This window comes from Larus michahellis, chromosome 2 (assembly GCF_964199755.1).
Source record: "Larus michahellis chromosome 2, bLarMic1.1, whole genome shotgun sequence".
NCBI lineage: Eukaryota > Metazoa > Chordata > Aves > Charadriiformes > Laridae > Larus > Larus michahellis.
In genome coordinates this window covers 97,252,912-97,280,500 of record NC_133897.1, presented here as the reverse complement: position 1 = coordinate 97,280,500, position 27,589 = coordinate 97,252,912, and the positions used below count along the sequence as shown (strand labels likewise).

Sequence of the window (27,589 nt, the reverse complement as noted above, 5' to 3'; positions counted from 1 at the left end):
TGCAGACACCTGTACCATGCCCCTCTCAATCAAGGAAATCTAGGTATGAAGAAAATAATCCAGCTTCTAAAACAACACATTTGGAAATAAGGCACTAGGGAAAAAAAAAAAAGGAGTTTGTGTGTGTGTAAACATATACATGATCATAAATCTCATCTCCCAATTCCAGTCAAAGCAAGAATGAATACTTCTAACCAGGTAGCTGTAGCATCATATAAAAGCCCTGCAGTTCTCTTCCTCCCATTCTCTTCTCAGCATTTTGATTCAGAGTATGCACATTGTGTGTGTTTCAGTATGGAGCTAAGCCTTCCAGATTGGCTTCTCCAATAAAAAAAGGCTATCGTTATTCTTGGGGATTAATTTTCAGAATCAGGCCAGTATTAATTGAACTACAGTTAGTACTAGCTGAAAAGAAACATTCTTCAAACTCTGCATTTCACCTGCGCACTTCAACAGAAAGAGAACGAGCATTTTTAAGAACTGGATTTTTCAGCAACAGCCCAGCTAAGAGAAGCGTTATTTTCCCTAAGAGTTTTGATCTTTTCTCAGCTGGGGCTCTACTGCTCCATGAAGTGGCCTATTGTTCTTAGAGCTCTTTAATAACCAGGAGTAGCCAATTTTATAGAATTTTATTTTTTGAAGTAAAATTCCCCAGGTTTACTATCCTGCTTCAACATTGGTGTGTGATGTTTTTGATCTATAAAATTCAGATTCACTTGAAGTCCTACTGAACAGTATTTCTGCCATCTACATTTAGCCTTAGCTGAAAAAAAGAACTGGAAAAAAGATATGGAAGTTACTAACTTCCATGATCTGCTGCTTAAGCAGAGGTTACTTTAAAAAAGCGCAATGGAGAGCAACTGGTCAACACAAAGACCTCGCTACCATGACATGTTAAAACTCTACCTCTTGGCTAGTGCTTGCCTACTTACTTGTACCTTTATTAAGAACTTGATGGAAAATTTGTAATTAACAAAAAAGTTGAAGGTATCCTTCAGATCATCAGCAGGTATTTGAAAAGACCCTACAGACCATACAAGACATCTGAAATGGTCACAATAAACCCTGTGAGTAGTTTAGTTGTATCACTACATAAGATCATCATAAATTTAAACTAGCGAAACAGAATAGTTTTGTGCCTGATTAAAGCAGCTCAACTATGAACTCATTCATTTTAATCCATATGAACTCAGATAGTTTTGATTTGACAACCGAATTATTAAAACTAAAAATCGTCCTTATCTCAGTCATACAAGTTTCATATGAATTCTTCAATGTTCTTTTTATTTTCAGTGATGTTTTACCCATAACTGATGGACTTAGTAATAGATGAATGTCTATTCAAGCTCTAGGTTTCAAAAAGAACAAACTAAAAAACCAAACAAGCCTCGGGGAAAGTGGACTGTCCTTACATACCACAAAATGTTGAAGTATTCTGAAACAATATTTCACTCCTAATACGACTTTTTTTTTTTTAAATGCAAAGTTTTTTGTCATAGACATCACCTATCCTTACTGATTAGTTTGTGCCAGTTAACATTTCTTCCAGTAAGAACTTTACTTTCCCCTATGCTGACATTAAAATACAACTAACAACAAAAGGTAATTTATTATTTCATTAACAGGGTCTAAAAATATTTGCCACCTCAGACTATTACAGAAGCAGATGAATTACTTTCCTATGTGTATGCGAGGACACTGATAAATATGAGCACTTTGCCCAAGACCTACAGTAGATACAATGGATGCAAATTTTCTTTAAATGCTGCCTCATAAACAGCTAGTTGTTGTCCACTTGTAGACTGTTTCCTTGCTGTGCGCATTCAAATTCTTCAAAAAGGTATCATCCCTGTCCACAAATGCATGAGCGTTTCCATCAGATACGTTCTGCATCAGATTTTACATATATCACTTTTTCTAACACTATGCTGGTTTCAAGTGGAAACATCAAAAGTTTGTAACTGAGATAGAACGAAATTTGCTTTGTGTTGTTTCAGCAAGGCTGAGAGAAAAAAAACACTCTCCTTTCTTCTGTCAGAGATTCCTAGAAGCACTTCTCATCAGCCCTTCCAACCAACCAGACAAATCATTATCAGAAACGCAGCAAAAAAATCTAACTACAGGTGTACGTTATAGTGAAGAGTAACTTGAGTGTGGTGTTTCCTTTTAACTTCATACAGAAGCTTGTTAGACCAAAGAATTTACAATAAAGTTTTTAGATGTTAATGCCGGCAGAAAAATTTTCCAAGTGTATCTTTTGAGTATCAGCCTAATGACACAGGCTTTAATTAGGACACAATTTAAAAAGAACATTAAAGAGCACGGCATTTGAGTCGAACACAATTATCTTCAAATACACACGGGCTTACTTTCCTGGTAAACGAAAGTACCAGAAGAATTAGTTAAAGCAACAGATTTCTATTCTGTTTGCTTATACGAAGTCATCCCAGATTGCGGAGCAAAGCTTTCTTATAGCTTCCCTCCCCTCTTCTCTTCCATCCACAACATTGTTTCTTTTCCAAAACTAGATTACAAACATTTCCTTTGTAACTCAAACTGAGTGAGAAAGCCCCATGTCTAGTTTGTGTAGTTTCATTTTTGCATTGAGTTTTCCCCAACACAACTGCCTCTTACTCCAGTGTAGTCTTATGTTCCTATTTAGAGTTTACAGTTGCTTCAACAAATAACAATTTCAAAGGCAAGTTTCTAGTTGCAGCAGGGACATACAAGCAGGGTTTACAGTGCGTCCGACTTTGTATTCACAATAATGATTAAAAAAAAGTCTTCTTAAAATTTAACAGGTCTAGCAGCAGAAACATCAGAATTTAAAAAGTCCGAACAGCAACAATATTACTGTGGGAAACTAAGCTTGTAGCAAAGGTGCAGTCTTAACTTGAAAAATTACATTTCTACTACTGACATAAACAGGTGCTCCAGTTCAGTATTTCTTACATCCAGTTGTGCTTTTTTTTTTCTTCAGCAAACATCTGATCAAAGCAATAGGAACATCTGCTGCAGAAAGCACCCAAGTCACTTGCCAATCTACAGCTGTTCTTCAAAAACTTAACGATAAGTTCTAAAGTACTGATTATTCCATCTTCAATTTCCCATCCTCTCAGATGCTTGTTTGCACAAAAACCGAATCCATTACATACCTGCAAAACTCGTTCTTCTGAGGATGACACAAATAGATCCATTCATTTTGGTTAACTGTATCAAGTTTTTGGCTTGCAACAGCCCAGAATATTCTGTCTAATACCCATGAACAGCAAGTCCTACCTAGATAAAACCAGTATCTTCTCTCAGTGTTTTTATAACATGGAATTCAAAAGGTACCTCAAGAGTATTAAAGTACCTGCCATCTTGTATTTCCTTTCCTTTTTGTTTTTCCTTCCTTCCAAATAAAAAGGAACAGGTAAGCTGCAGAGTGAAGGTTAAAAAAACCCCACTCTTCACAAATAATAAGGGTGAAATTGGTAAAAAGTTTTATAAATAGGAAAGTTGCAATATTTTCATTACCCTGTTTCAAAAATGGGCCATCTTCAATGTGACAAGCAATGCTTTAAAACATGATGAACTGAAGCAAAAGGTTATCCCTACTTTACAATGATGAGCAAAGTAAAACCTACAACCCGCCTGATCTGTTAGAAAAGCCAGGATTTATACTCAAGTATCTGGTAATTCAATTTAGAAAGTGGGAGTCTTAAAGTATTCCCGTTGCTCTGAAGTCTAACGCTCTTTCAGGTAAAGATTGAGAAACTATGTACCGTGATATCTGAGGCTGCAGTTGTTAAGTCATAATATTAAAAAAAAGGGGTATTTATTGGTCAAGTACAGAGAGGTTATTAGCTTCTTCTAAGAAATGGAGCAAATAAGCATTATTCTCATAAAACGGGTACATCACAAAGGAACAAAATGCAATGACCACTTGACTTTGCTGTGTTTGACGAAAGGGCTGCCACTCTCCACTAAAGTGTCCAGCAAACTACCTCTAAGTAACTTAACCCATAGAACTGTATCTCCCATCACTTTTTGGTACTGAAAAAATGCTCACGGAAACAAAGAACGACTACATTTAAAAGATAGGTTAGCAACCTGTAAGCATGATGAGCAAGTATACTTCTATTGCAGGTAAGAGATGCAAGCTGTGTCTCATTTTAAATGTTCCCTCACATTCCTTAACTTCTAATGTAATAACCCTTAAAAGATAAGTATTGCAGTTATTGCTTAATTCTCCTCAGTCATCTTCAGGCAGATAATCCAAATTAATGAGCTTACTGAAGTTTGGCTGGGTTTGGTGTTTTTGTTTCATGTTTGTGTTCTGAGGGGGTTTTTTTGTTCGTTTGTTTTTTGTTTGTTTTTTTTTTTTTTTTCTTTTCTTTGGGAGGGGGAGTGTAGGCTTTGTTATTTTTCTTAAGGAAAAAAAAAAGAAAGAAAAAGAAACAGAAAATCCCCAGTGACTATATTCACTAAAGGACTTGCACTGTGCAACTCAACATTAAGATCAATAAAGCATCGACATTACGCAAAGCATCTCAAACGGTCATTCAAAGCCAAACTATGAGAAAGGGCTTCAAACCAATCTACACAAATCTCTAAGCACAGGGACCTGTTTCTGAATCCTATTCCATCTCATACAGGGCAGGACGGGGAGAACCAGAAGGAAGAGAATCCATCCATTAGAGATCCTTAGCCTACATTTCACTCCTGATTAAGAACTACATACATTTCTCTGAAAAATAGTGAAAGTTACTTGAAATTGGCCCACCAAAGAAGTAAGAAATTCTGGCAAAGGGTCTACTCCCTTTTTTATTATAAAGAGAGCCCAAGTCACGCTCCCTCAGTCCAGGAATATTTGGATCAATTCTAACACCTCTTTCAGAAGTCATATGCTACCCCGAACTGGAAGCACCGTCAACTCAGCTTCAATTTCTGAAGCTGTAATCCTGAAGAAAAAAGAATGCAATGGTTCGTAATGTGAAGAGACCACTCAACATGGTTTGTCTGGTACCACTGCTTACAGGGTCTTCTGCTGCCTAGCCTGTATGAGAAGCTCTTAAATACTCAAACCTCCTGATGAGTATGGATGAACCTTATTGCCCTCTTCCTTATATTTCCCAGCTACCAGTTCTGTAATCATTGCACTTCATGAAAGGTATAGCACAACTCGTGCCTAATTCAGGACTAACCTGAGTCACTGTGGCACTGCCACATATAGGGAGTCGTAGATCACCTACAATGCTGCAAACTCCACCCTGTAACAAAATGCAGCGTAGGATTCATGCTATAAATCAATGTTCCTCGACTGCAACCAAAGCTCAGCAAAATACTTTAGCTACTTAGCTGCAAGGTTATGAAGAAGTTAATCCCAGTTATTTCAAGCGGGCTTAGAAGTATGAAGCATGACCAAATCTATTACTGTAAGTTCACCTGGCACTCAAAGAAAGAAGCAGGCATACAAAGGTAGTAGGTAAGTGTAAGGAAAAAAAAAACCACACACACAAAAAAAACAGCAAGGAAAGCACTACACCTTGTGATAACACAAAGGCCATGATGGAGGGAAACTGCAGACAATAGTATCAATCCAGTCTTGCACTGAGAAACAAAACCTAAACACAAGAGGCCTGTTATACCACTGCCATCACTAAATTCTTTGCCTACCATTTTTGTCTGCATTTGAAATCATTAAGCTGGAACTGAACCAAAAAAAAAAAGCCTTTGACTCCAGAGTTACAGACTAGGATGACTAACTGCTTGCTGTTTAACCGTAAAATCCCATGACACAATTAAACCCTTTAGGAAGACAAGTGAAGCTATACTGAGCTATAAAGCTCAAACACGAAGTAAAAGTGCATCGAACATATAATATTCTCTCAACAGGCTAAGGAGCCAAAAAAAATTATAACCAGATGTGTGAGTGTAAGGATACAAATATTGTTTATACAGTTGTAGAAAATAAGGAATGCAACACAGCAACATCATCAACAAAAGTATCTTAATTAAATGCAAGCTGCTAATCCACAGCAGGCATCGCGGAGTAACATTTCCTTCATAAAAATTTGGATTTAGTGGCAAGAATGTTCCCCAATTTAAAGTGGTAAATCGACGGAAACACCATGTAAGAAACTCGGTCATCCAGTATACACTAAGTGTAGCGATGCCGTGTTTTTCCATAACATCAAAATGAAGGCAAGGTGGCTGTCTTTGTTTTCTAGAAAAAGGTCATATGATCCCTTGCTCACACTCATTAATAAGTCAGGTAAGATTATTATAAAGATATCAAAGCCTTTATTTGAAATTTAGTAAGAGTCTATTTACTCTGTAATCAATGAGATTGCTTTGCTTTTGCCTTTTCCACAATATGAAAAAAAAAAAAAACAAAACAGTAAACCAAGTACTTCCCTTGTTCATGTCATCCCTGTTATCTTTAAGATCACATTAATTCTAGAATGTCTCCACAGTCTTTATCACAAGGAGATGAGAGCACCTGGATACTAACTTATGTATACCTAATTCTCTGTTTCAGCATAACATAAAAAGCTCTTTTTATCAGCCTTCAGTGAGATCAACCAACATTTCTGTTCAAAAAACTACGGGACAGGTAGGAGGGGGACACAATGAGGAAGCAGAGAGGGAGGAGTCATCCAAAGCAGTAGAAAACAGGAAATTATATTAGTCCTCAAGTTCTGGGAAAAAAAAAGGGTTCCTACAAAAACCTTTCTGAAAAAGCTCCATTTTTCTCTATCAGATAGAATCACATCTACCTACAAATCCCTTGCAAGTTTTCAGAGACAGCTACAGTACACTGAATCTTAGATGCTTACACTACTTTAAAACTTACAAAGTGAAGGGGAAAATGCTTATTAGGACAACCCTAAATTTGAGGGGGGATTTAAAGGGGTATAAGAGCAATTATAACATATTTCCCTGTTACCTACATAAAATGTAAAACAGATGTACGTTAATAAAGTGAAAGTTCTTTATTGTGCTTGTGAAAGAAAAGTTCTACATCCATCACTTTCATTTCTGATGTTCATGTAAACCCAAGAACTAGAGTGTGAGTTCAAATGCGGAAGTCTGAAAAAAGTAGTGTTTTTACAGCTCTTTCCTTTTGGTAATGGCAGCTTCAATGCAAGTGACACCCAAACTTCTGCATTTGGAATTTCAAATTATTTAACTGAAAGGACTTGTGAGTTTTAGGAATAACCATGTGAAAGTTTTAATCTTCAAGAAATAGTAATGACACTGGATAAATACTTATCCACCTCAGGCATAAACTCAGTAACACTTGTGAGAATACAGATGAAAATAGCAGAGGTTTGGTATGAGTAGTTACAGAATTTCTCCTCTTCAGTTTTCAAAAACAACAGACAATACAAGATTTTGATTCTTAAATTTATTTTTAGCAGGATGTGTGTACTAATGGATGGTGACATCATTAGAAGATAGGTCCATGTCCACCACCTGCAACAGAAGCTAGACAGATGTTAAAGAAAACAATTTAAGAGTTAAAGATGACACTACTTACCCAGAGCAGACTTACGAAAATCACCTACTAAGCAGTAAAGTTAGCTTTTGATGCAGACAAGATAGCTCATATTATTAATCTGTTGTCAAAATTTCCTGTCAAGATCTAATGTATACATTACCTTGATTTTGATGGGAATCATGCATTACTGTTTAGAAATAACTATTAGAGAAACTCTTATTTTTAAAAAAACTCATGGAAAGATTGGGTTGTCAAAGTTACTTACCTGTAAATTTTCTTCAGAAGATAAAAGATCTGCAAATTTAGGTCTAAAGCTCCCATCTAAAGTTTAACGTTAGCAAGAATTCACTGGGAATTCAAATTCTAATACTGTTAAACCAGGTCAACAGCAGGTAATGTTTCTAGATTCCACTAAAATACAAACTCTTGTTTCTTACCATACCTGGGTGTTTGACAAAGCAATACGGTAGGATCTCAGCAATATACTCACAGATGGATGATACTAATTCAGAAAGAAATGAAGATTTGTTATGTTACAACCCAGAGATCATGTTATACTCAAAAAAAAAAAGTCAACAGCCAGAAGTCTAACAAAGGAAACAAGCTTACCTAGAACAAATTAATTTCACCAGAAACTAAATGTGAGCAGCAAAGCCTAGGGACAGACAGCTCAGGAAAAACATTCTCAAAGAATTAGGTGACAGGCCTGTTCCCAGTGCTATTTCAAATGAGGTATGGTATTTCTAAAGACTGTAAAAACAGAGTCCTTGCTTCAGAAAATAAATGCATCTGGCTACAGGTATTTGGTATTTACATCAGAAGATAGCCATTGCTTAAAAATAAAATAAAAAAAACACAACAGAGAAACTAAGTCACCTGGCCCTACAGACAGTATCATGAAGACATCCTGATCTTACGTTTCAAAACTTCTGAGCATTTATCAGCCTGCACTTCCCAAACCAAAAGGCGCTACTGGTAGTGAGCATGAAGTCACTTCACTCATCTTAAGCCAAGTTCAGAAGCTTGACTTTAAGGTTCTCATTCTTTACAATCTCTTGGCTCACGGCTCTTTCTTAGTACCTTAGGTTGACACCACGTTAGCTCGCAGTTCTTTATTAGTAACCTGCATTTATACCACATTGATCAGCCTAAAACCATTCTTACATTACACCTCAACATCCTAGGACTTCATTTGTTCAAAACAGACTGCTACAGATACTGAAGACTGGCTCCTGCTTTCTGAAAACAGACCTCTGAAACCAGTCTAAAACTGGAAGTGTGCTGTATTAGAATTTAACAGTTTAAATAATTCAACCAAGAAACCCAGTTTTAAGGACCACGACAGCCTAGGAATAAGCAATTGCTTTCACTTACAGCTATGAACTCTTTGATCCAGTAATACCGGGAAATTAAACTGTTTTGTATTTGTTGAAAACAACCAACAAGAGTGGACCCTGTTCACAGCTGCACACCATTCATAATTTCTTATTGATTGAGCTCTTTTGTTTTTACAGAAGTATAGATCTGTCTGAAGAACTAAGTCACTGTGTTTTGAGCAATACACTATTCCCAGTGGTCTACTATACCTCAACAGGGTCTAATTGCTGGTAATGATCTATAAGTGAGTGCCTCAAAACAATCAGTCCCATGCTGGTACTGTGGGAACCTGTCCTTCAAACACATCACACCCAGCTAGAGGGAAGGCAGGGAAGGTGATTAAAAGCTTAAGGCTTCCAGTTCTTTAATCTTCCAGATTCCATTGTGCAGCTGGATCAGTTGCTACTGCAATCAGCACTACCATGCACACCATCTATGTCTTGTGAAGTTGGTTGATAGTCTTCCCACAGGATAAACACAGTGAAGTTGATAGGAAGAACATTCATCAAATACTTTTCTGTGAGGCATAGAGGAAAAGAAGGAAGTCAGGAAATAAGAGTAGTCTGATCTGAATGATCACTTCAGATACATTGTGAAAAGCGTTTTCCTGAACAAAGACACCACAGAATCTGAGCTCAAGTTATGAAGTTATAAAAGGGTAAAGAAACCACAGAATGAAGAAAATGTTCTTGACAGGCCTGTATGATATGAAACCTGAAGAGCAATTAATTTGTGCACCACATAAGGACTACATGCATATGTTGCAGTTACAGGGCACTGCAACTCTTCTATTATCTCCCATTGCAAAAGGATGCAGCTTCCGTTCTATTACTGTAATACCCGAGTTAAGGCTCAAAGCTGAGACAAGGGATCTGGGAAGCAATGCACATGAAATTATGTACCTATTTAGGATACGTGGAATGTTCAACAGGAGGTCTGACAGTATTATGTGGTACGAAAGGAAAACAAATGACTGGGAATAGTGAAGAATGGAATAATTTAGGGGATCATTTGCTCATAATGAGCCATTCACTCTGCATCCTTCTTTTATTAATTTGTCCTGTCCTAATGGTGCTAGTGCTACAAATACTTCTAACCAGCTGCGTGAGAGGCTGTAGAACCTAAAACTACATTTTATTGGGTTTAATAGATGCTTCAGTCAGCTTAAAAAGTTGTGCTGAAATCAGTGATTAAACTCATCCTTTAAGTGGCTTCACAAACCTACAACAACCAGAAAGATCATTCTATTCACAAAAAGGCTATTAAAGTGTAACACATAAGTAAGACTTGTAACAATGAATGAAAAAGTTTGTACCACTCAGGATAAGAATTTCTATCTGCACTACTAAAACTAAATCTGTACATATAATGAAGACAGAAAGAAAAACACTGAAGTGATTACAGTTGTAACATGACCTAATGTTGAACTGGTTTAACAGATTTAGAACTCTAGAACCAAAAATAAAAAAATTTGCTAGAAGCAAAGACCTAATAGTGGCAATTAACTATTTACCCTTGGAGAGAAAATTTGTTTAGGCAAACTAAAAACATTTGCAAGAACAAGCTTTAGTGAAGAATGGACTAAAACAAAACATTACGCACTTCCAGCTTATGTTCTTTCTCTGCAAGGAATTCTTTTTGACATCGGAGAAAGTCTGACAACATTCGAGTTAGCTGTTTTCTATCATCTATCTCAGCTGCCAACCTGCCATTGTAATCCGCCAGCAACATACATGCATCATCTACCATTTTGGAAAGTTGCTCTCCAGATTCCTTATCTAAAAAGGAAGCAGAGAAAAACAAGTAAAGCATGATTTCATTATATACAGTGAAATTCTTAGAACAGCATTTCAGTTACTGGATCCCCAACCCTCACCTGTTATTCTGTCTAACAGGGACACATCTTGGACCTCTATAGGCAAAGAAGCTATTCTCTGATGAACTGCTGCATCCCCAGAGGCAGCGTTTTCTAGTTCTTGTAATGCTCTAATGAGATCTGTGGTCTGAAAAAAGCATGCAAGATTGAGAACTAGTTTAAATAAACAGATCCTGGTACAAAACAGTATTTCACAACAAGCTTATCAAATCAATTTGATGGTAATTTTAAAAGCATTTATGATATCAGCATTATAGCAACATTCTATCCCCTCTCAGACTGAAAATAAAACAAAACTAAGCCATTAATTCTAAGAGCAATATCGCAGTGTTCCTAGTTTTAAAGGTCACCTTCCTAAAATAGATTTTTCATTTAAATGCTTGGTATAGACTACTTATAAATCTTTTGACAGTGGCGATTATTTTACAGTACCTTTCATTTTACTATACTTTTTTGAAATTATTTTTCTTGTAGTTTTGCTTCACTACCGCATCAGACTAGATCAGTGCACTTCTTTTGGAAGAAGGGCTGATGTTCATAGAAGCCCAGTATCTGCTACAGAGAAACATACTAAATTGTGATTATTTTAGAACAGTCATTCCTTGCTGTAACAAAAAGCCTTCTGAGTCAGGGCAGTACCGTAACAAAAGAATTATAAAAGCCATAACAATGCAAGATAGATAAAAAACTTTTCCCAACCATCACGATTGCAACATTGAAAAAATATTTTACTCATAAACCAATAACAATCTTATTCTAATACATGTGTTACTGGTTACGACCCTGGAAACAAAATGAGAACCTAAAACATTGTAGAAACCAATGCTGAAATCCTGATGTGGACAAAGCTGGATATATAGTTCATACACTTTGGTTTAGTGTCAAACTGACTGAAGTTACAGCGCACTCAACTTCTTAGGTCCGCATGTAACCTATAGGACCATGAAGGAAAGTTTCAGGTGTAGTCACCCTTGCCCAGAAACAGTACCTCATTAAAAAAAAGACAGACAGAAACCATTCAAAAACAAGACTAATTGAAAAATTCTACATGAAACCATATGCAAATGCAGAATTTTATACACATGCTTTTACCTGTGGAGGGTCAGTGGGAGAACTTCGAGGCGAACAGTTATTTTCATCAACTTTTATCTGTTCATATGTGCGTTTCCTCACCTTTCTGTCTCCATCTAAATGAAAACAAACAGAGGAGTCAGAGAAATAATATTTCAACCAAGAAACTGAATCCTTGTACACACACAAAATACTTACACAAAGCTTGCCTAAGTTGTTCTAATACATCATTTTCATAAACAGACCTTTCTTCCCAGATAGAGAGCACTCGGCCAAGGTGTTTCTTACAACTCTCATCCGTTTCACTGTTACAAGAAAAAAAAAAAAAGGAAAAATCAGCACTAGGTAAAAGGACAGCACTGCCGTATGATTATCTTTCACAGAAGGACCTTGGCATACTTTATTAATATCAAAGTATCAGAAGTCCAATAATCTCAAAAAATAATAAAATCACATTTTAAAGAAAATAAAGCAAAGACCAATTCAAGATGTCTTAGCAAGCACATAAAGAAAAGCAAACACCCAATTCTCTTTCTGCTTGTTGCTCAACCCATAAATCTGTAGGTCGCTAAGCCTATTATGCAAACACTGCAAATAGGTTTGTGTTGCTTCAACAGCTGTGTACCACGTGAAAATAATTCCGTATTTGGCATCCTCATGCAATGAGATGAATGGCTGCTGGGAAAGAACAAATCATGCAACACTACTAATGAAACATATCAAACTGCTGTAGCATATAAACACAGACTGAAAGCAAGTCTTAAATTAAGGCATAGCTAGCAGCTTTCTAAGGCAAAAGGGACTCAATGCAGATGAATTTACTATGTAACTTCATCCAACAGAATTAAGACTATCCAAGATCAAAAGAACATTGAATAAATTAACAAGACTTCAAGTACAGAAATAGCACATAAGGACTAGCTGTGTCAGAAGAGATGAACTGAGGACTTTTCTCAATCCCCCTCAAATACAGTATGATGAAGGACACTGCACAGAAATTTACTGTACCTTGAAACATGCTTAAAAGCCTCCACTATTACTGGAGCAAAGTCTTTCGTAAATTCTGGTCCTTTCCTTTTGCTGTTCTGTATGACATCATTGGCCAAGTACAGGAATGTCAGCTTCCTATTTGGTTTTGCTAATGAAGAGCAATAAACAAGAACAATTAGAAATTTTAGTTTCTCCAACTAATACCTATTTATCCACATTTATACTAAACACAGAAAAAGCAAATCACATGTGCTTTTCCTACTCTAATCACTGCTTACATTTCACTCTGATTTTTTATTTAAAAATGTGAAGACTTTGGTGACTCATTGATTCTTCTCTCCTGCTGTAACTCCTTCCTCAGATTCTTCCTCCTTCATAATGACACAACATCCCTCTAGCCCCATCTCAAAAAATAAACAGAAAAAAACCATGATATTCCAAAAATATTCTTCAGGCACCAACTATTTTCAGGTATCTTCCTGAGCCTGATGTGATTTGTCTGCTTGGTAGCCTTCATGTATTTCTTCCACATACTTCAGCTTCCCTTTTAGCCTGCATAAGTTTCTTACACCGATGAAGTCCTCTGACAAGGAGCTTCAGAGATCCACAATCATTCATGGGAAGAACCTCCTCCTTTCAGTTTGAATTTCATTCAGTTTAATATGACCAACCCTCATTCTTTGATTTGAGCAAACCAAACAGTCAATCCTTAGTGAACCTCTCCATATTACTGTGATACTTCCCTCCCTCACCTCCTAATCATTAAAACATTCTGTGTCTACAGCTGTAATATCAAGAAAACATTTTCAAAAATCACTTTCAGGCTGCTGTGGTAGATATTTTCTCCAAACATCATAAGCATTTTACCCCATTCCCAATAAAGTGCAGTAGATTCCAAGCTTCCAATTTACAAAGTACTTCTGCAAATCTATTCCATGTTTTAAGTGTTCCTACTCAGGTATTTTCATTTGCCATCACACTTCATCTAATCTTCATTAGCCTACAGGTTTCTCAGAGCTGCAACTCTTGTAACACTTCTAACCTTGTCTTAATACCAGAAAAACTTTCAATATCCATTACCAACACACAGACTCAGTATGTATGCCCCAAGTTTAAAAGGAGGTTTCTCTTGAAAGAGAAGATTTAAGTTTTTTCTGCCCTCTCGAGGAAAACAGCGCTGTGCTACAGCCAACCTAGGATTTCTTACAACTCATGCTTAGTTCCCAATATGATTTGATTTTGTCCAACCTCCCAAACATGCAGAGCCACCATCCTCACATACAAACAGAAAATTCAATGTTGATATGCTTCTATTCTAAGGAAATGTTTTTGAGAATAAGTTTTGCATTGTAGAAAGACTCCTCTGAAGGATTTTTCCTTTAAGTACTGAATTTTTCCCATCCTCTTGGACAGACATACCCAACAAGTGGATTAAGTGGTAAAAAAACCCACATTGAAAGTAAAAATGCACCTATCTCTTAGAATCAAGGCAAAATAAAAAGTGGTAAAAAAGAATTAGTTTGGAAGTGCTGGACACAAAGTGGCTCTATTAAAAGTCTGCTTCAAATAATTAAGTCACTACCTGCAAACACCCAGGAGATCATCTATTTGGGTCAACATCTGACTAAACTAAAACACAGACTTCATAGACTTATACTACCTAATTTCTGTATTAAAAACAGACTGACAATATAGCAATACATCTCCTACCTATGTTTCAGGTAAATCATAGTTCTGACACATAGAAAGCTTTGAATTAGTCAAAGAGAGAATCTTCAAAAATACATCTTGTCTCATGGATGCACCAAAATTAATCAGCGTTTACCACAGTTGAGCCTGCCCTCCCCATTTCTTAGATGAGCCCAGAATTAGGGCTCAAAATCTAACGAAGCAGACTGTTGCCCATGCTACATCCTCTGAACTGCATGCAGGATAGGTTCTTGTCTATCCATGTCACAGGAAAAAAAAAAGGTTATTATTTTAATCCTCAGAGATGTGACTGATTTGTTTCAGACCTCAACTTCCTTGTTTCCAACAAGTAACCAAATCAACTGAGCTGGTATAAAGACAGGAGATGTACGCAGTGCCATGAAGTCAGGTGATGTTGATTCTCACAAAGCTTAGACTTCATCTGTTCACTACAGTAAACAGATCAATATGCTGTATTTGGAAAAAGCATGCTAAAACCCAGGAAGTCATGTTCAATCTTATTTCCTCTAGTATTACCTTTTCAGTTTTCTACTACAATTCAACAGACACAAAGCTGCATTTAATGAACACAAATCTTCAAAACACTATAAAGCTATCTGTAACTTTAGTTAGAAATTCAACTAATAATCTGCCCTTACATTCACAAAGAATATTGTGAAGTAAAATTTAATTCTTCTTGCTGTAAGAATGCTCCGCACAAAATTCCAAAGCTAAAAATTATGCCTACTGTCAAAAAGCGTTCCACTTCACAAATCTTCAGGAGTTACATACTGGCCTACTACCTCTCTGCTTTACACACAAGACTAAAGTGCAACATAACCTTTAGCAACTGAGGTTCTCAACTCCAAGCCACTATGACTGTAAATTAACTACTGAAATCTGAAATACAAAATTAAATTCAAGACCAGATAGGTCTGTTCTGAAAAAGATTATCTGCTTAAAGCATCTTCAGTAGCAGTAACACTAACTTTTCAGCTCTGGGCTTTAATATACCTCAGAACACCGAAATGGATCAAAGATCAATTAGACTATTTAAACAAAAAAGTGTCCTCAATGCTTGGCAAGGCTATTAGTAAAAAGCACTCTTACTGTCACAAGAAAATGAAAGAATAAAGGTACAATCTTAGGTTAAGGAAGGATCTGAAAAGCACATACTGCCAGAGTGTGCAGTGTTAGAAGTAGGAGCTAGCTCACAGTATCTCTGGTATACTAAGAGTACGGTTTGCAAACACAAAACTGCTAATCAAGCATCCATGCTGGACTGAGTCATCTTTTCAGAAGCTCTGTGCGGTGTTCACATAACTCTTCTGCTTGTTTCAGTTAGATTTACCATTTACCCACCAAAGCCATCACCAAAGCAGCTCCCTGAAGTGCTGGATTCTGAAGAGGTCAATGGTGTTGGCTGGTATAAGGACCATATTAAGCAGATTATCTTAAAGCACCCACAATGAGACTAAATGGGATTGGCACCTTGCAACTGAAACTAATTCTGTCCCAAAAGTCTACCTGACATAATTAAATGCCAATTAATACTCTGCAGGTATGCATGGTATTTCACCTGCAACTAGCATAATCAGGCATCTATGCTGGAGAGACTTAGCATCCTCATTATCAAGCATTAGTTTTTGGGAAGCTACACCTCTTAGGAATGCATACTTGTTAGCCTGGTCTGGGTATTCCTGGTTCTCTAACAATCCAATATAGATGCCCTGATATTGTATGCTTGAGTCCAGAATACTTAGAGAACTCTGAACACTTAGAGAACACTGAAGAGCCACCACTTTTGTGCAAGAAACTCTAGTATTCTACCTTGGAAGGCAGTAGGCATGTTATTTTCAATGAGGTTAACTCTGGCAATCAAAGCCAGCATAATCACCCATATTTGTTTTCTGCAGATTTACCTCCTGGCATTGGAAACTGAGCTCCCATGAAGATTGCTAGAAACATGCCTGTTAGTTTCATTCTGTTCTACACCTCTTCCCTAGAGCTGAAAGATACTTGCTGTCTTAAACACATGGGAAGAAACTACAGAGAAACACACAGGCACATAAGGGATTTCACTTACATCCCACTACAAGTGCATAGACTATTGACCCATCTGAAAGTGCTACATCAGGCTTTAACCTTCTACAGGCCAGCTCTGCTATGCTAACTGACCTTGAATGAAAATATCATTTAACAAGAAGTTTTGAGAAGAGCATCAGTAGGTTAAAAACTTCACAAATGTTATCAGCACTAAACAGCTTTTTTACTAAAGTTCTCTCATATGGATTTAAATACAGACTTGGCTCAATTGCTTTTGAATTACATTAGCCTACATACATGCAGCTGTGTATGTGTCAGCACTTCTCCCAAATTCCCTGGGACACTTCCTGTGTCATAGCATGCTTCATACCTTTGCATGAGAAGTTACATGACCTCTTTATAAACATCTGACAAGCCTTTGAGATTTTTATTACAAGACCCAACTTCTCTTTTTTCAGTCAAGCAGCACTGAAACTTGAGTGCAAGATCACTGAGCCTTCACACTGAGAACTAACCTGAGTTTTAATGCAAGCTGATGAAGTGCAGCGTCTTTGGTAACATGACTGAAAGCGTATCTGTAAAAAGTCACTTGAGAGGCTACCACCAGAAAGGACAATTCAAAGACAGATTCAAACATCCATAGAAAGCATGTTGTACAAAGAGCACTTAATCTTAAAATTCATTAACCTTCTGTTACGAAAAAGTTAAACTAAGTGTTCAGCATTGCACAGTCACCTGATTCTCCTGAGGAATTTTACCAAGGTTTGAGAACTGCTGTGTTTCCGTTTTGGAGGGGAATGACATTTCCCACAAAGTGTGTTTTCAAGGTTTGAGGGTCCAAGTATCTTGACTCTGAGTTTGGAGGCTAGCAGAAAAGGGAACACAGCATACAGCCACTGCTGGGAAAGAGGCCATCAGCACTGCATTACCATAGGGATGAGAGAAAGTTGGTCACAAACCAAGGAAACCATTCCAACATAATTACTCTGCAGAAGCTTCCCACTGCATTTAGTATGTCTTGAACATACAGTGTATCACCTGAACACATGAAACAAACCAATTCCTTTCATTGCCTGGCCGGTACAACGCCAAGATAGATAGGAATCAACAGCAACAACAATTTTAGGATAGGAAAAAGACACCAAAATTAAGCATTTAGAACCAGAATGATGAAAGACAGCCAGGCACAGGTAAGATACCAAAACATGCGTGGTACAGCAACAAATGAATGTAGATTTGTACACACTGCATTCTTTCAAGACTAATATTAGAGAGTCAACTAGTCAGGTTGGATTACACAATCCAAATGTGACTATTTTAAGTGAAAGATTCTTACATTGCTAATCTGTTGCTCCTGTATATCGTATTTTTGTAAATCGTATATGCAGCAAATAACGTTTCTCTAACTCGACTCAACAACTCATGTTCACCAGAAGTCTTGCCTGCTGTTGGTTGATCTACAAACCTCTTTGCACAGATGAGAAGATTCGTGCGGATAAGCAAGAAGGTATCCACAAGCACCTCCGTCTTAAGTATCCTACTGGCCTCCTCAAGAATACCTACTAACCACTGAAATCAGTAAGCCATTGTTTTATTTCTTTTAAATAAAACAAAACCTATTTATTCTCTCATGTATATCACATTAGCCAATGACACTATACCAACATTAAGTAAAATAATCTTACAACTGCTAGTAGTGAAAGATTCTTCCTCTTGGCAGAAAAACTACACTAAGTGGTATAGGAAATACTTGCTTTACATCAGGAACTCGTTTCCTGAAATCCACTTCACATCTGCAAGGCAATATATGTCCACCACTTTTGGCTGTGGTTCTGCTCCAAAGTAGTTGACTGAATATCAGAGTAATTCAGATGTAGTACAGCTTTCAAATCTGGGTTCAGTGTTGCTAGACCTTCTCAATTTGCCTACTAGAATCCTCTACCTTCCAATTTTCTGCAGCATTGAGCAACTGACACAACAGCCACTAGCTTCAAAAAAATGTATTGCATCAATGCCAGCAGCTATATGAGCAAGGACCCAAACACTAGAAAATGTCCCAAGAGCAGAAGTTGTAGACAAACAGCCATAAATAAGCAAAATTAGTTGCTATTTATACCACTGAATGACTTCAACACCTCAAAATAACAAAAGAAGTTCAAGTATAATAAATTCGCACACCCAGTAAATTGTCAGAGTCGAGCGCTAAAAATATGTCCCTCTGTAGCAGCCCAGGTGTACTTATACAATCGTAGCTGTCAAAGACGATACACAATGGCTCTGCTAACCTGGATAAGCTTTGCAGCAGAGACGATCAGTGTGACACGGGTGAGGTGACAGATAACAGCCAAAACCAGAGGTCACGTGATTAAGGGAGGGGGGAAGACGGCAGTGTTCAGCATTGCTTTCTGAGACTGACTAATCTATGAGATACCATGTCAGACTCTGAGGAAACAGATAACTGAATCTGAAATTAGGTTTAAAGATACAACACAATAACTATTAAAATATCACTAGGATGTAAATACCTAACAAGTGACAGAGATGGACCTGGAAAAGCTTACAGAAAATGAGTTCACAGGAAAAGATATTACAGACAACTAACTGGAGCTTGAAATAAAAAGTCCCATATTACCAAACTCAAACATTTAGCAATTTTATTTCATTTTTTCCCTTTTAAACTGGACACATTTTAACACAGTATAGCAAGTATCACATGTAGCCTACTGAACAAGCACTTAGTATTCACCCTTGAAGGCTGATGCTTTGAATTACAGAATTGTGATTCTGTGTAATTGAAATTTTTCATTTCAAAACAAAACACACAAACCACAAACCCCTACAGTTGCAGAGAACCCTGAAAACAGGGAGCAAGAGGTAACAAAATAACTGATTCACAAATAACAAAAAATAAGTCTGAACAGCCTCCATCTCAGAAGAGCCTCTTCAAGGGGGGTCCTAAGGGTCTTCTCAGCAGCGATGCAGTGGCTACAGGCCTAGACAACAAAGTTTTATGTGTAATCCCACTCCTCAGTTAAAAAAAAACACAACTATAAATCAATGCCTTTATGGATACACAAAGCTAAATAGTTTTAACAGGCCCATCAGTTGCATTTTGTGAATGACTGATGTATTCACATTACAGTTAATTAATTAGTACTACTCAATAAATATTGAGTACACTTGTGACTACTAAGTAATTAACTATTTAACTTTGAGTGTTACATTTCATACATCTGAAGTCTAGCTGAAGCAGGATCATTTTCCTCAGCACAGTTTTCAAGCCTTTACAAAATTCTCCCTAACCCCCACTCCTAAGGTCTCTGTAAAATAACTACATTTTGTGGCAACATTACCACAAGGTAATCCACAAACATTACTTTGAAACAATCATTAACATGCCATATCACAAATACCAAGAAAAAAGCCACACCTTTCTAGAATAAAAATCCAAACTGCATAAAATTCTTGTGTTAATCATACATTTACAACAAATGAAGTGCTGAAAGAGTAGCCCCACCAAATTATTTATTCCATAAATCAACTTTGAAATCCAAAAGAATGCAGACTCATGGTCAGCAGAAGCCAGTGCTAACACAGGCTGCAGCCTAAATGGGTGATACTATCCTCACAGTCTCCTTTGTGCCAGCACCAGCTTTCCATCAGAGAACTCCTCTATTTCAAAACTAATTATTAATTTTACTGGATTTTCATCATCAGCACAGCACAAGATACTGTCAGCAAAAAAGCATTAGAAATATTTAAAGACATTTAACCAACACCAGAGTGGAAAAGGAGCTGTTCTGTTGTCATTGTAGGCCTCTGCTTATCTGTCAAAACAGGAGAAATCTTTGTTATTTCATTATAGTTGTTAAAGTTAAAGGCATTCTATTAATCTTTTCTCATTTTACTCATCAAGGAACAAAAGATCAATGAACTACAGAATCTATTCTCCACTAATCATAGTAAAAGAAAGTGAAAACACCACTACATAAACTAAAATGTGGAGTACCTGGAGTGACCCCCGAGTGGTTTTGCACAGACGCAGAATGAGAAATACTTAATACCCCAGGTAGAGCACCAGCTCTGACACAGACCCACTCTAGAGGCACGGTTATCCATACATTTTTCATTAGTACATATTTGAGGTCAGTCATGAAACAGAATGTCTCTACACTCAGTCTCTTGAAGTATACAACAACCAAATCCTTACCATAATTTCATCAAACTACTGGTTGTATGAGAAGACATCCTTTACTTAAATATTTGTGACAGTTACTAGGAATGTCTGGACAGTTCAGAGTTATCAGTACTGTCACTATACAGTTTATTCTAGAATACATTATACTACCTTTCCTTCTATGAATTCTACATGCCAGTATTTTAAGGACTACATTTAAAATGTATGGTATTATTAGGGAAAAAGCATATATGCATATTCCTTCAGTAATCAGAGTTACACCAACTGTCTTGATACAACTTGAGCAACACTGGAGTTCTGCAAGACAAATCCAATGTTACGTAACTGCTCCAAGTTATGACAAAGACCTGCAAGGTTTGCCCATTCTCCAAGTTTACATCTAAATGCAAGAATTCACCAAAAGAATCAATGAAAGTTCAACAGCAAACCTGTATATGAGGGTGTATGGAACTGATGATCTGTAGAGATGCTCTAATATGGGACCCGAACACTACCAATGAATCCAAGTAAACAGAAAGGGACTAAGATTTTGTATTACCTAAGTTATATGCACATTTGAAAAGCTGCCTCTTCACTTCTACCCCAAGACTATAGGCAAGACTGTTTTAAAAATAAAAGAATCAGGACCAAGCATTTCGGAACAAAAGAACTGAGACCCTAGCACTTGTTTTCATTAATAATTAAAGAAATCTTCAGAAAGGCTCATGCAAGCTGATATGACACAAAGGATCTTTTACCAAAAATGAAAGCACCCAGGAAAAACGTAATATCACACTGTATTGTGTTCAACTTGGTTAGACAATGTTCCACGAGCGTGAAAGGGAGTAGGATGGAAGGAAGGTCTGCAGACAGGGGTGATAATAAAAAAGGGATACAGTGAAAGGAAATAAAGTTTAGGAAAGCAAGGTTTGATTTTCAGTTCCAGGACACTAGTGGCTAGCAATAGCAGCAATGCCAGTAATTTTTGTGTCCATATTCCCCAAACAGAGATCAGTTTCCTCTCAGGTAGGAGAGAAATAACGTTTCTACAGCTTGGATGGTGGCAAGTGAGGAGCCTTAAACTTACTCCATTTATGGCCTCATTGCCAGTGTTCTGCTTTGTGATGTTTTATGCAAGTCACTTCACCACAGCATACTCGTTTTCATTCTCATCTTCCACTAAATCCACCCCTTGGGGATTAGGGACTGTCTTACAATTAAGTGCTGCAATTAGCAAAAAGACAGTACTGGGCAGATGTAAGCTAGCACTTATGAAGCTCAGGTACTATTATCAGAGATAGAAAAGTAAAATACATCCCACCTATCTTAACTATGTCAGCTTCAAAGGAAGTGGTATAGAAACATACGAAAGAGGAAACACTTCACATAAGACCTAAAAGCCCAGAAGAAAAGGTGCAGGATCTCGAAAGAAACTAACATAGTCCTCCTGGAGGTAGGCTACCACATGCTTTCCACAGACCCTTGAATGTTGGCTTCCAAAAAGAGGTCACCAGAAATAAATCTTACTTTGAAGCAGCAAAAGCTGGACAAGAACTTCAACAGAAGATAAAACCAATTATAGCTGCTATGCTCATCCACAGCTCCTGAGCTACATCCTCAAAACAGAATTAAAAGTGGAAGCTGGACATTGAGAGCTGAGAAAAAGCAAAGCATTCCCATGAGTTCTTAAAATCATTATCCTTGCCTCTCAATGCCACCTTCAAACATGTAGCCCATGTTTCAAACATTTCATTTCTCCAATTAGTCAAACAGCACAACAGGAAAGTTATTCTAATACTAAAGTTAAGGACTGACCATTAATATTATAGATTATTATGAACTGGTATTGTGCACATTAATTAAGACAAGAAACCAAAACTCTAGCTGTATGCCAACTGGTTTAAGATACCTTTTTGATATTATTCAGGATACCAAACATTCAAGTTGTTTGTTTAGAAGGCCCAGAAACATGAAACATTTCAGATGCAGATGAGAGATCCATTTATTTGTTCCCAGAACAAGAAAGCAAGCTTGCAAACATACAGTGAAAGCTCACAAACATACAGTGAAAATGTGTTTATTTCATAAGATAAAATATGCCACCAAATATGTCTTTAGGCAACAACAAAAAAGAATATAACTCATGCTAGAAAGTTCAAAAGATAATATTTCACACAAAAAGCATATTTTAAACAAATACACAGCAGCCATGTGAAAACCTACAGCTTATAGGAACATACTTACATACTATACTGTATGGAAGTGGTGGTTCAATCCATTTGCTATGAAGTTATGCCCCCTAATCAAGAGGTAGTTGTGACCCAGCCATGCACTCCTTGTATTCCACTACACATAATTTCTGCAAGTCGACTATTCTTCTTCATTGTGCGAAACTAAGGGAGTGGTTTCTCTTTTACAGGTCCTTTAATGGCTTAGTGCTACTTTTCCTCTCCACTTAGAAGTCTAGCCTTCTACTTTTCCCATAAAAGATCCGCATGTTAATGGGGCTCCCAAGGAAGCAACTGGAAGACAGTAACATTTCCTACAAGGTAGAGTTCTAGCAAGTAATTTTTCTTTTTCTTAAATGAGACAACTTAAGATCAAGTTATTTTTCAATCAGGTCAAATAAACCTTACATGCCATTTCTACCTTACAGTCCCTGAACCACTGCCTATAGCTGCAAGTTCTTTTCTTTTAAAAGGAAATACATATAAAAACCCAAGTCAGCACACTCAACATCAAATACTCAATACAGCTAAAGAAACACACATCTTTTAATGCTAACATCGGTATTAGCCATCTGGCAAAAACAGGAAGTAAAAAACACTTTGGACACATTAAATTGCTCTTCCACAGAGTACTCCCATTCTCAGTTGCCCTACAAGAATATTTGCTGGCATAAGTAGAAAAAACCATCCTGTCAGGAAACTCAAATAGTATTACAGCTAACCATCGTTCTAGATGATTAAAAACAGTACCTAAAAAGTGTCTTGGATGAGACGTAACTACCAGTATCAAACCCTGTACCTGACCCCTTCCTTCCCTTTTCCCACTTTCCTCTCTCCTTACACAAAGGAGGGAAGGAAAACACAAAAAATAGCCTCCTCAGAGACATTTCACTAAGGGACGATGAAGAAATGGGGGAGGGAGAAGTGAGGAGCCAGGGGAGTGGAGAAAAAAAGAAGGAAGAGAAGCACCCCCCAGCCCACAACCATCAAGAAATCGAGACCCAGGATTTCATACTCGCCCCAGTAGCTCCGTTCTCCCCAGGTGCCGTGGCCGGCCGGCCCACCCACCTTCCCTCCCTCCCTCCCTCCCCGGCTCGTCAGGCCTGCCATCACTCCCCTCAGCAGCCGCACACCTACCGCAGCTGCACAAGCTACCACCTCCCCCAGACCCGCCGCCCCGAGGAAGGCCCCACCCGTCACCCGCGGGCGGGAAAAGGCCCGGCGGCGGCGGCACCAGCCTCACCTTTTCGCAGCTCCCGCTCCCACACGTTGACGATGAGCGCCGAGTGCTTGCGGTGGTGGATGAGCCACAGGCTCAGGGTCTGCACGCTCTGCTGCGAGTTGCTCAGCTCCGACAGCTTCCGCTCCAGCGCCGCCTCCGAGAACGCCGACATAGCTGGGCCGCGCTCGCCTCGGCCCCGCCGCCCCCACCAGCCCGGCTCTGCTCGGCTCGGCTCAGCCGCGCTCAGTCCCTGCCTCTCCGCCCCAGCAGGGGAGGAGCCGGGCGAGCCCCGTCCCTTCCCGCCTCACCGTCCGCCACTTCCGCGCGCTCCGGCAGCTCGCCGCTCACAAAATGGCGGCGACCGACCCTACCGGAGCGCCGCCCGGCGCCAGCCCCGCCCCCCTTCTCCTCCTTCCCTCACTTCCGGCAGGGGCCTAGAACGAGGCGGAGCGGGGAGGGGGCTGGGTACTTGGAGCCGTTCTTATCCCTCGAGCGCGCACCGCCCTCGCGCCTCTCCCAGCAGCCTTTGTGTGGCCGTTAGGGCCTGTCCTGGCGGAGCGTTAACGGTAGGGGAGCGGGGCTGCTCGGCGATGGCTTCCTTCAGGTGGCCGCAATTTGGAAAGTCTGTGCGCGCCGACCTTAGCAAGTGACTTTGGGGAGGTTTCCCGATGAGCTCTGGGAGGCTGTAGGATGTAGCGAGCAGAAACAGAGTTAGGGGCGTTAGTACAGAAGAACACACGCATCGGCATTTTGCCATGGGAAATAACATAAAAAACCAGACACAAATAAGGGCCCAAGGCAATCCAGGCCTACCAGTTTTTTTCACTTAGTAGGTTGAGGAACCTAACTGTGACACGTAGGTGGACACCTAATCCGCAAATGCACCTGGTCTCATTTTTTAAAGCTGGCTCATCTTTTTTATTTATTTCTGACAATGACAGTATCATGACAGAATTCAGCCGTTCAATGACAAAATCATGTGCAGAAGTATTTCCTCTTCGTTTCTTAAAACCTGTTCCCTTAAAGCTTTATTGGATCCTTGCTACTTCTGCTGTTTCGGAAACAGTGAATAAAAGTGGTTCTCTGCTCACCTTTGCTTTCATAGATTATCATTTTTTCAAGATTACCATCTTCAGTCATTTTTCAAGCTGAAGGATCCAAGTCAGTTCTTCATGCATGGAAAGTGCTCTATGCTGCTGAACATGAGTAGCATTTCTAGCCTTAATGTGAGCATTTCTAGCCTTCCTCCTGCTCTTCTGAAAAACACCTGACCGCTTCTTATTTTAAACATTACCAACTAACTCACGTTTTCAAAGAACTATCCACCTTAACTGCTACAGGTCTGTCCTGAATCCTATTTCTGTAGCAAATAATTATGACTGCAGTTAATGTGCTTTTCAGATATTATTTTTAATATTTGTATAAAATTATGTGTGCATTAGAAAAATATGTGTACACCTTACTCTGGGGACATCCTGGCAATGGTTAAGTATCCACCCTTGAAAAGGAGTATTCATATAGCCTTTCACACATCCAGTTTGTCCTCACCAGACAGCAGAAAGCTAGTTACAAAAAAAAAAGTTTTCTCCCTATTTCATGTCTGACATTCAGAGATGTCCCAGAAGATTGTTTTCAGGCAATTTTCCTAGCATGCGTTCTTAGTGAAATCTTCCGTTTAAACATAAAACACTGGTGAGGCAAGGTGGGAGCATTAGGAGGTTTTTGATGTGAATTCTATTTACAAAATCATCTGTAGCGTGAATGATTTTTGCAGAACTAGAAAGGATTTTGCAAAAATGCTTTGACAGAGAAATTTAAGTGAGAATCTGCGCAGATCCCTACAGAGTCTCTTTCTATCAGTTCACTGCATTTTGATCATCATGGATTAAAGAACCTATTTTTGCAACGTACAGCAGAGGACACTCTGGCATTAAGTAGAACTGGCTAGTGAAGTAAAATTAAGACAGAGCTAACGTGGATGCAAGTATTAGAAAAATGAAATACAAATGGTAATCTAGTAACTAACATTCAAATACTGTTTTCTGGAGGCATATATTCTGACATTAGCAGGAGAAACTTGTGGACAGCTATGGAGAAAGAAACATTTCTCACACATACAAGACTAGATTAAAAAGTATCTTAACAAACAGTGAAATTCAGACATTAAAGCAAAAAAGATAAGGAAAAAGAACAGGAAATTGGTAGAAAATGTTAGTAATGGTTGTAGAAGTGTTTATTACTGCTTCCTCTGCATATTTCATCCCAGATTATCAGAACATTTTGCAAACAAGAATAAATCCTCTGAGATAGGTATTTGTTCTGTAAATAAATATATTTAAATACTGAGTGATTTATCATCTGTGTATAATATAGTGCGCAATATAGTATACAGCAAAATTGAGATTTTACTTTCCCCATAAATCTTTATAGCACATTTTAAATTTGTAATCGTAAATGTTTACACCAGTACTCTAATTTTAAAAGCTGTGCTTATCCAGTCAGTGAACAGAAATTTACCACGAGACTTACTCAAAGTGAAGTGACTCTCAGACAGGAAGTATTCGCAATGGAGGGTTCGTTTGCTGCGGCGCTTTGAAAAGCTCAGCTTTCACTCAGAAACAATTCATACCATTATTCACCTGCCTTTAAAAAAAACCCACCCACATCCACCAGGGCGGAGCTGCCAACAGATGGCAAGTTTTCTTCTACCCGCTCCTGTGTTTACAGCATAATAGCACCTTTCCTCTGATTTCCTAAGAAGAAAATTCTGCACTGCTTCCCTCCTGTCTGACTGACCACTGTGTGTTAGTGATAGTCAGCTGTGTTCTCCTGCTCCTGGAGAAAGGAGCCCCGTGCAAGTGTAAAGACAATGACTGTGAAGAAATGACTTGATTGATGTTTGTGTAGAACATGGGACTGGGAAGCTCGAGGTAGCTCAAAGATGTAATTCCATTTCAGAGGGCAGTCACCAAGAGGCTGTACATCATCCTTATGCTTCATGTGCTGGCCGCAGATTTTTTGCTTCTTTTTTCCCCTTACCCAAGGACACCCATATAAAACCTTTTGTAAGAGGGGAATTTAACCCTAGTAACAATTGGAATTTTTAAGTTCTGTTACCTTGAGGGAATTCTAGGAAGCGTTCAAGTACTAGAAGGGCTGATCTCTGTCTAAAATAGCAATGCTTATGGTGCAGTGTGGAAAAGGTAACCCCCCCCTCCAGCCCACATCTTTGAATTTTTTTTTTTTTTTTCCAAATATCTGATCATTTCTATTATCCAGTCTTAATTCAAAGAGAAACCTTGGTTCTGCTGAGGTGCTGGGGCACTCAGCATCTTGGCTCTCCTACAGGGCTCTCTCAAAAGCAGCTGCTCCAAGGTACAAACCTGTATGTGTGCTCTTTCTCTGCCTGCACCACTCCACCTGA

The 27,589-nt window shown here is 38.4% G+C and overlaps 1 protein-coding gene across 4 annotated transcripts in view; it reads right to left on the bottom strand.

Annotated features, from left to right (window-relative positions):
- RPRD1A (regulation of nuclear pre-mRNA domain containing 1A) overlaps positions 1-24,576 on the bottom strand; it is a 45,794-nt gene extending 21,218 nt beyond the window's left edge. The window contains exons 1-7 of one of the 4 annotated variants that reach the window (XM_074576332.1): positions 24,187-24,576; positions 12,822-12,951; positions 12,012-12,118; positions 11,835-11,929; positions 10,743-10,869; positions 10,469-10,644; positions 7,382-9,383 (exon numbers count right to left, since the gene is read on the bottom strand). In XM_074576332.1, the coding sequence (XP_074432433.1) occupies positions 9,372-9,383; positions 10,469-10,644; positions 10,743-10,869; positions 11,835-11,929; positions 12,012-12,118; positions 12,822-12,951; positions 24,187-24,337 (798 nt within the window). In that variant the 5' untranslated portion in view covers positions 24,338-24,576 and the 3' untranslated portion in view covers positions 7,382-9,371. Of the gene's footprint in view, positions 1-7,381; positions 9,384-10,468; positions 10,645-10,742; positions 10,870-11,834; positions 11,930-12,011; positions 12,119-12,821; positions 12,952-24,186 lie in introns of those variants that run through there. The other 3 variants (XM_074576330.1, XM_074576331.1, XM_074576329.1) reach the window with 3 other exon arrangements.
- Between the last annotated feature and the right edge of the window lie 3,013 nt (positions 24,577-27,589).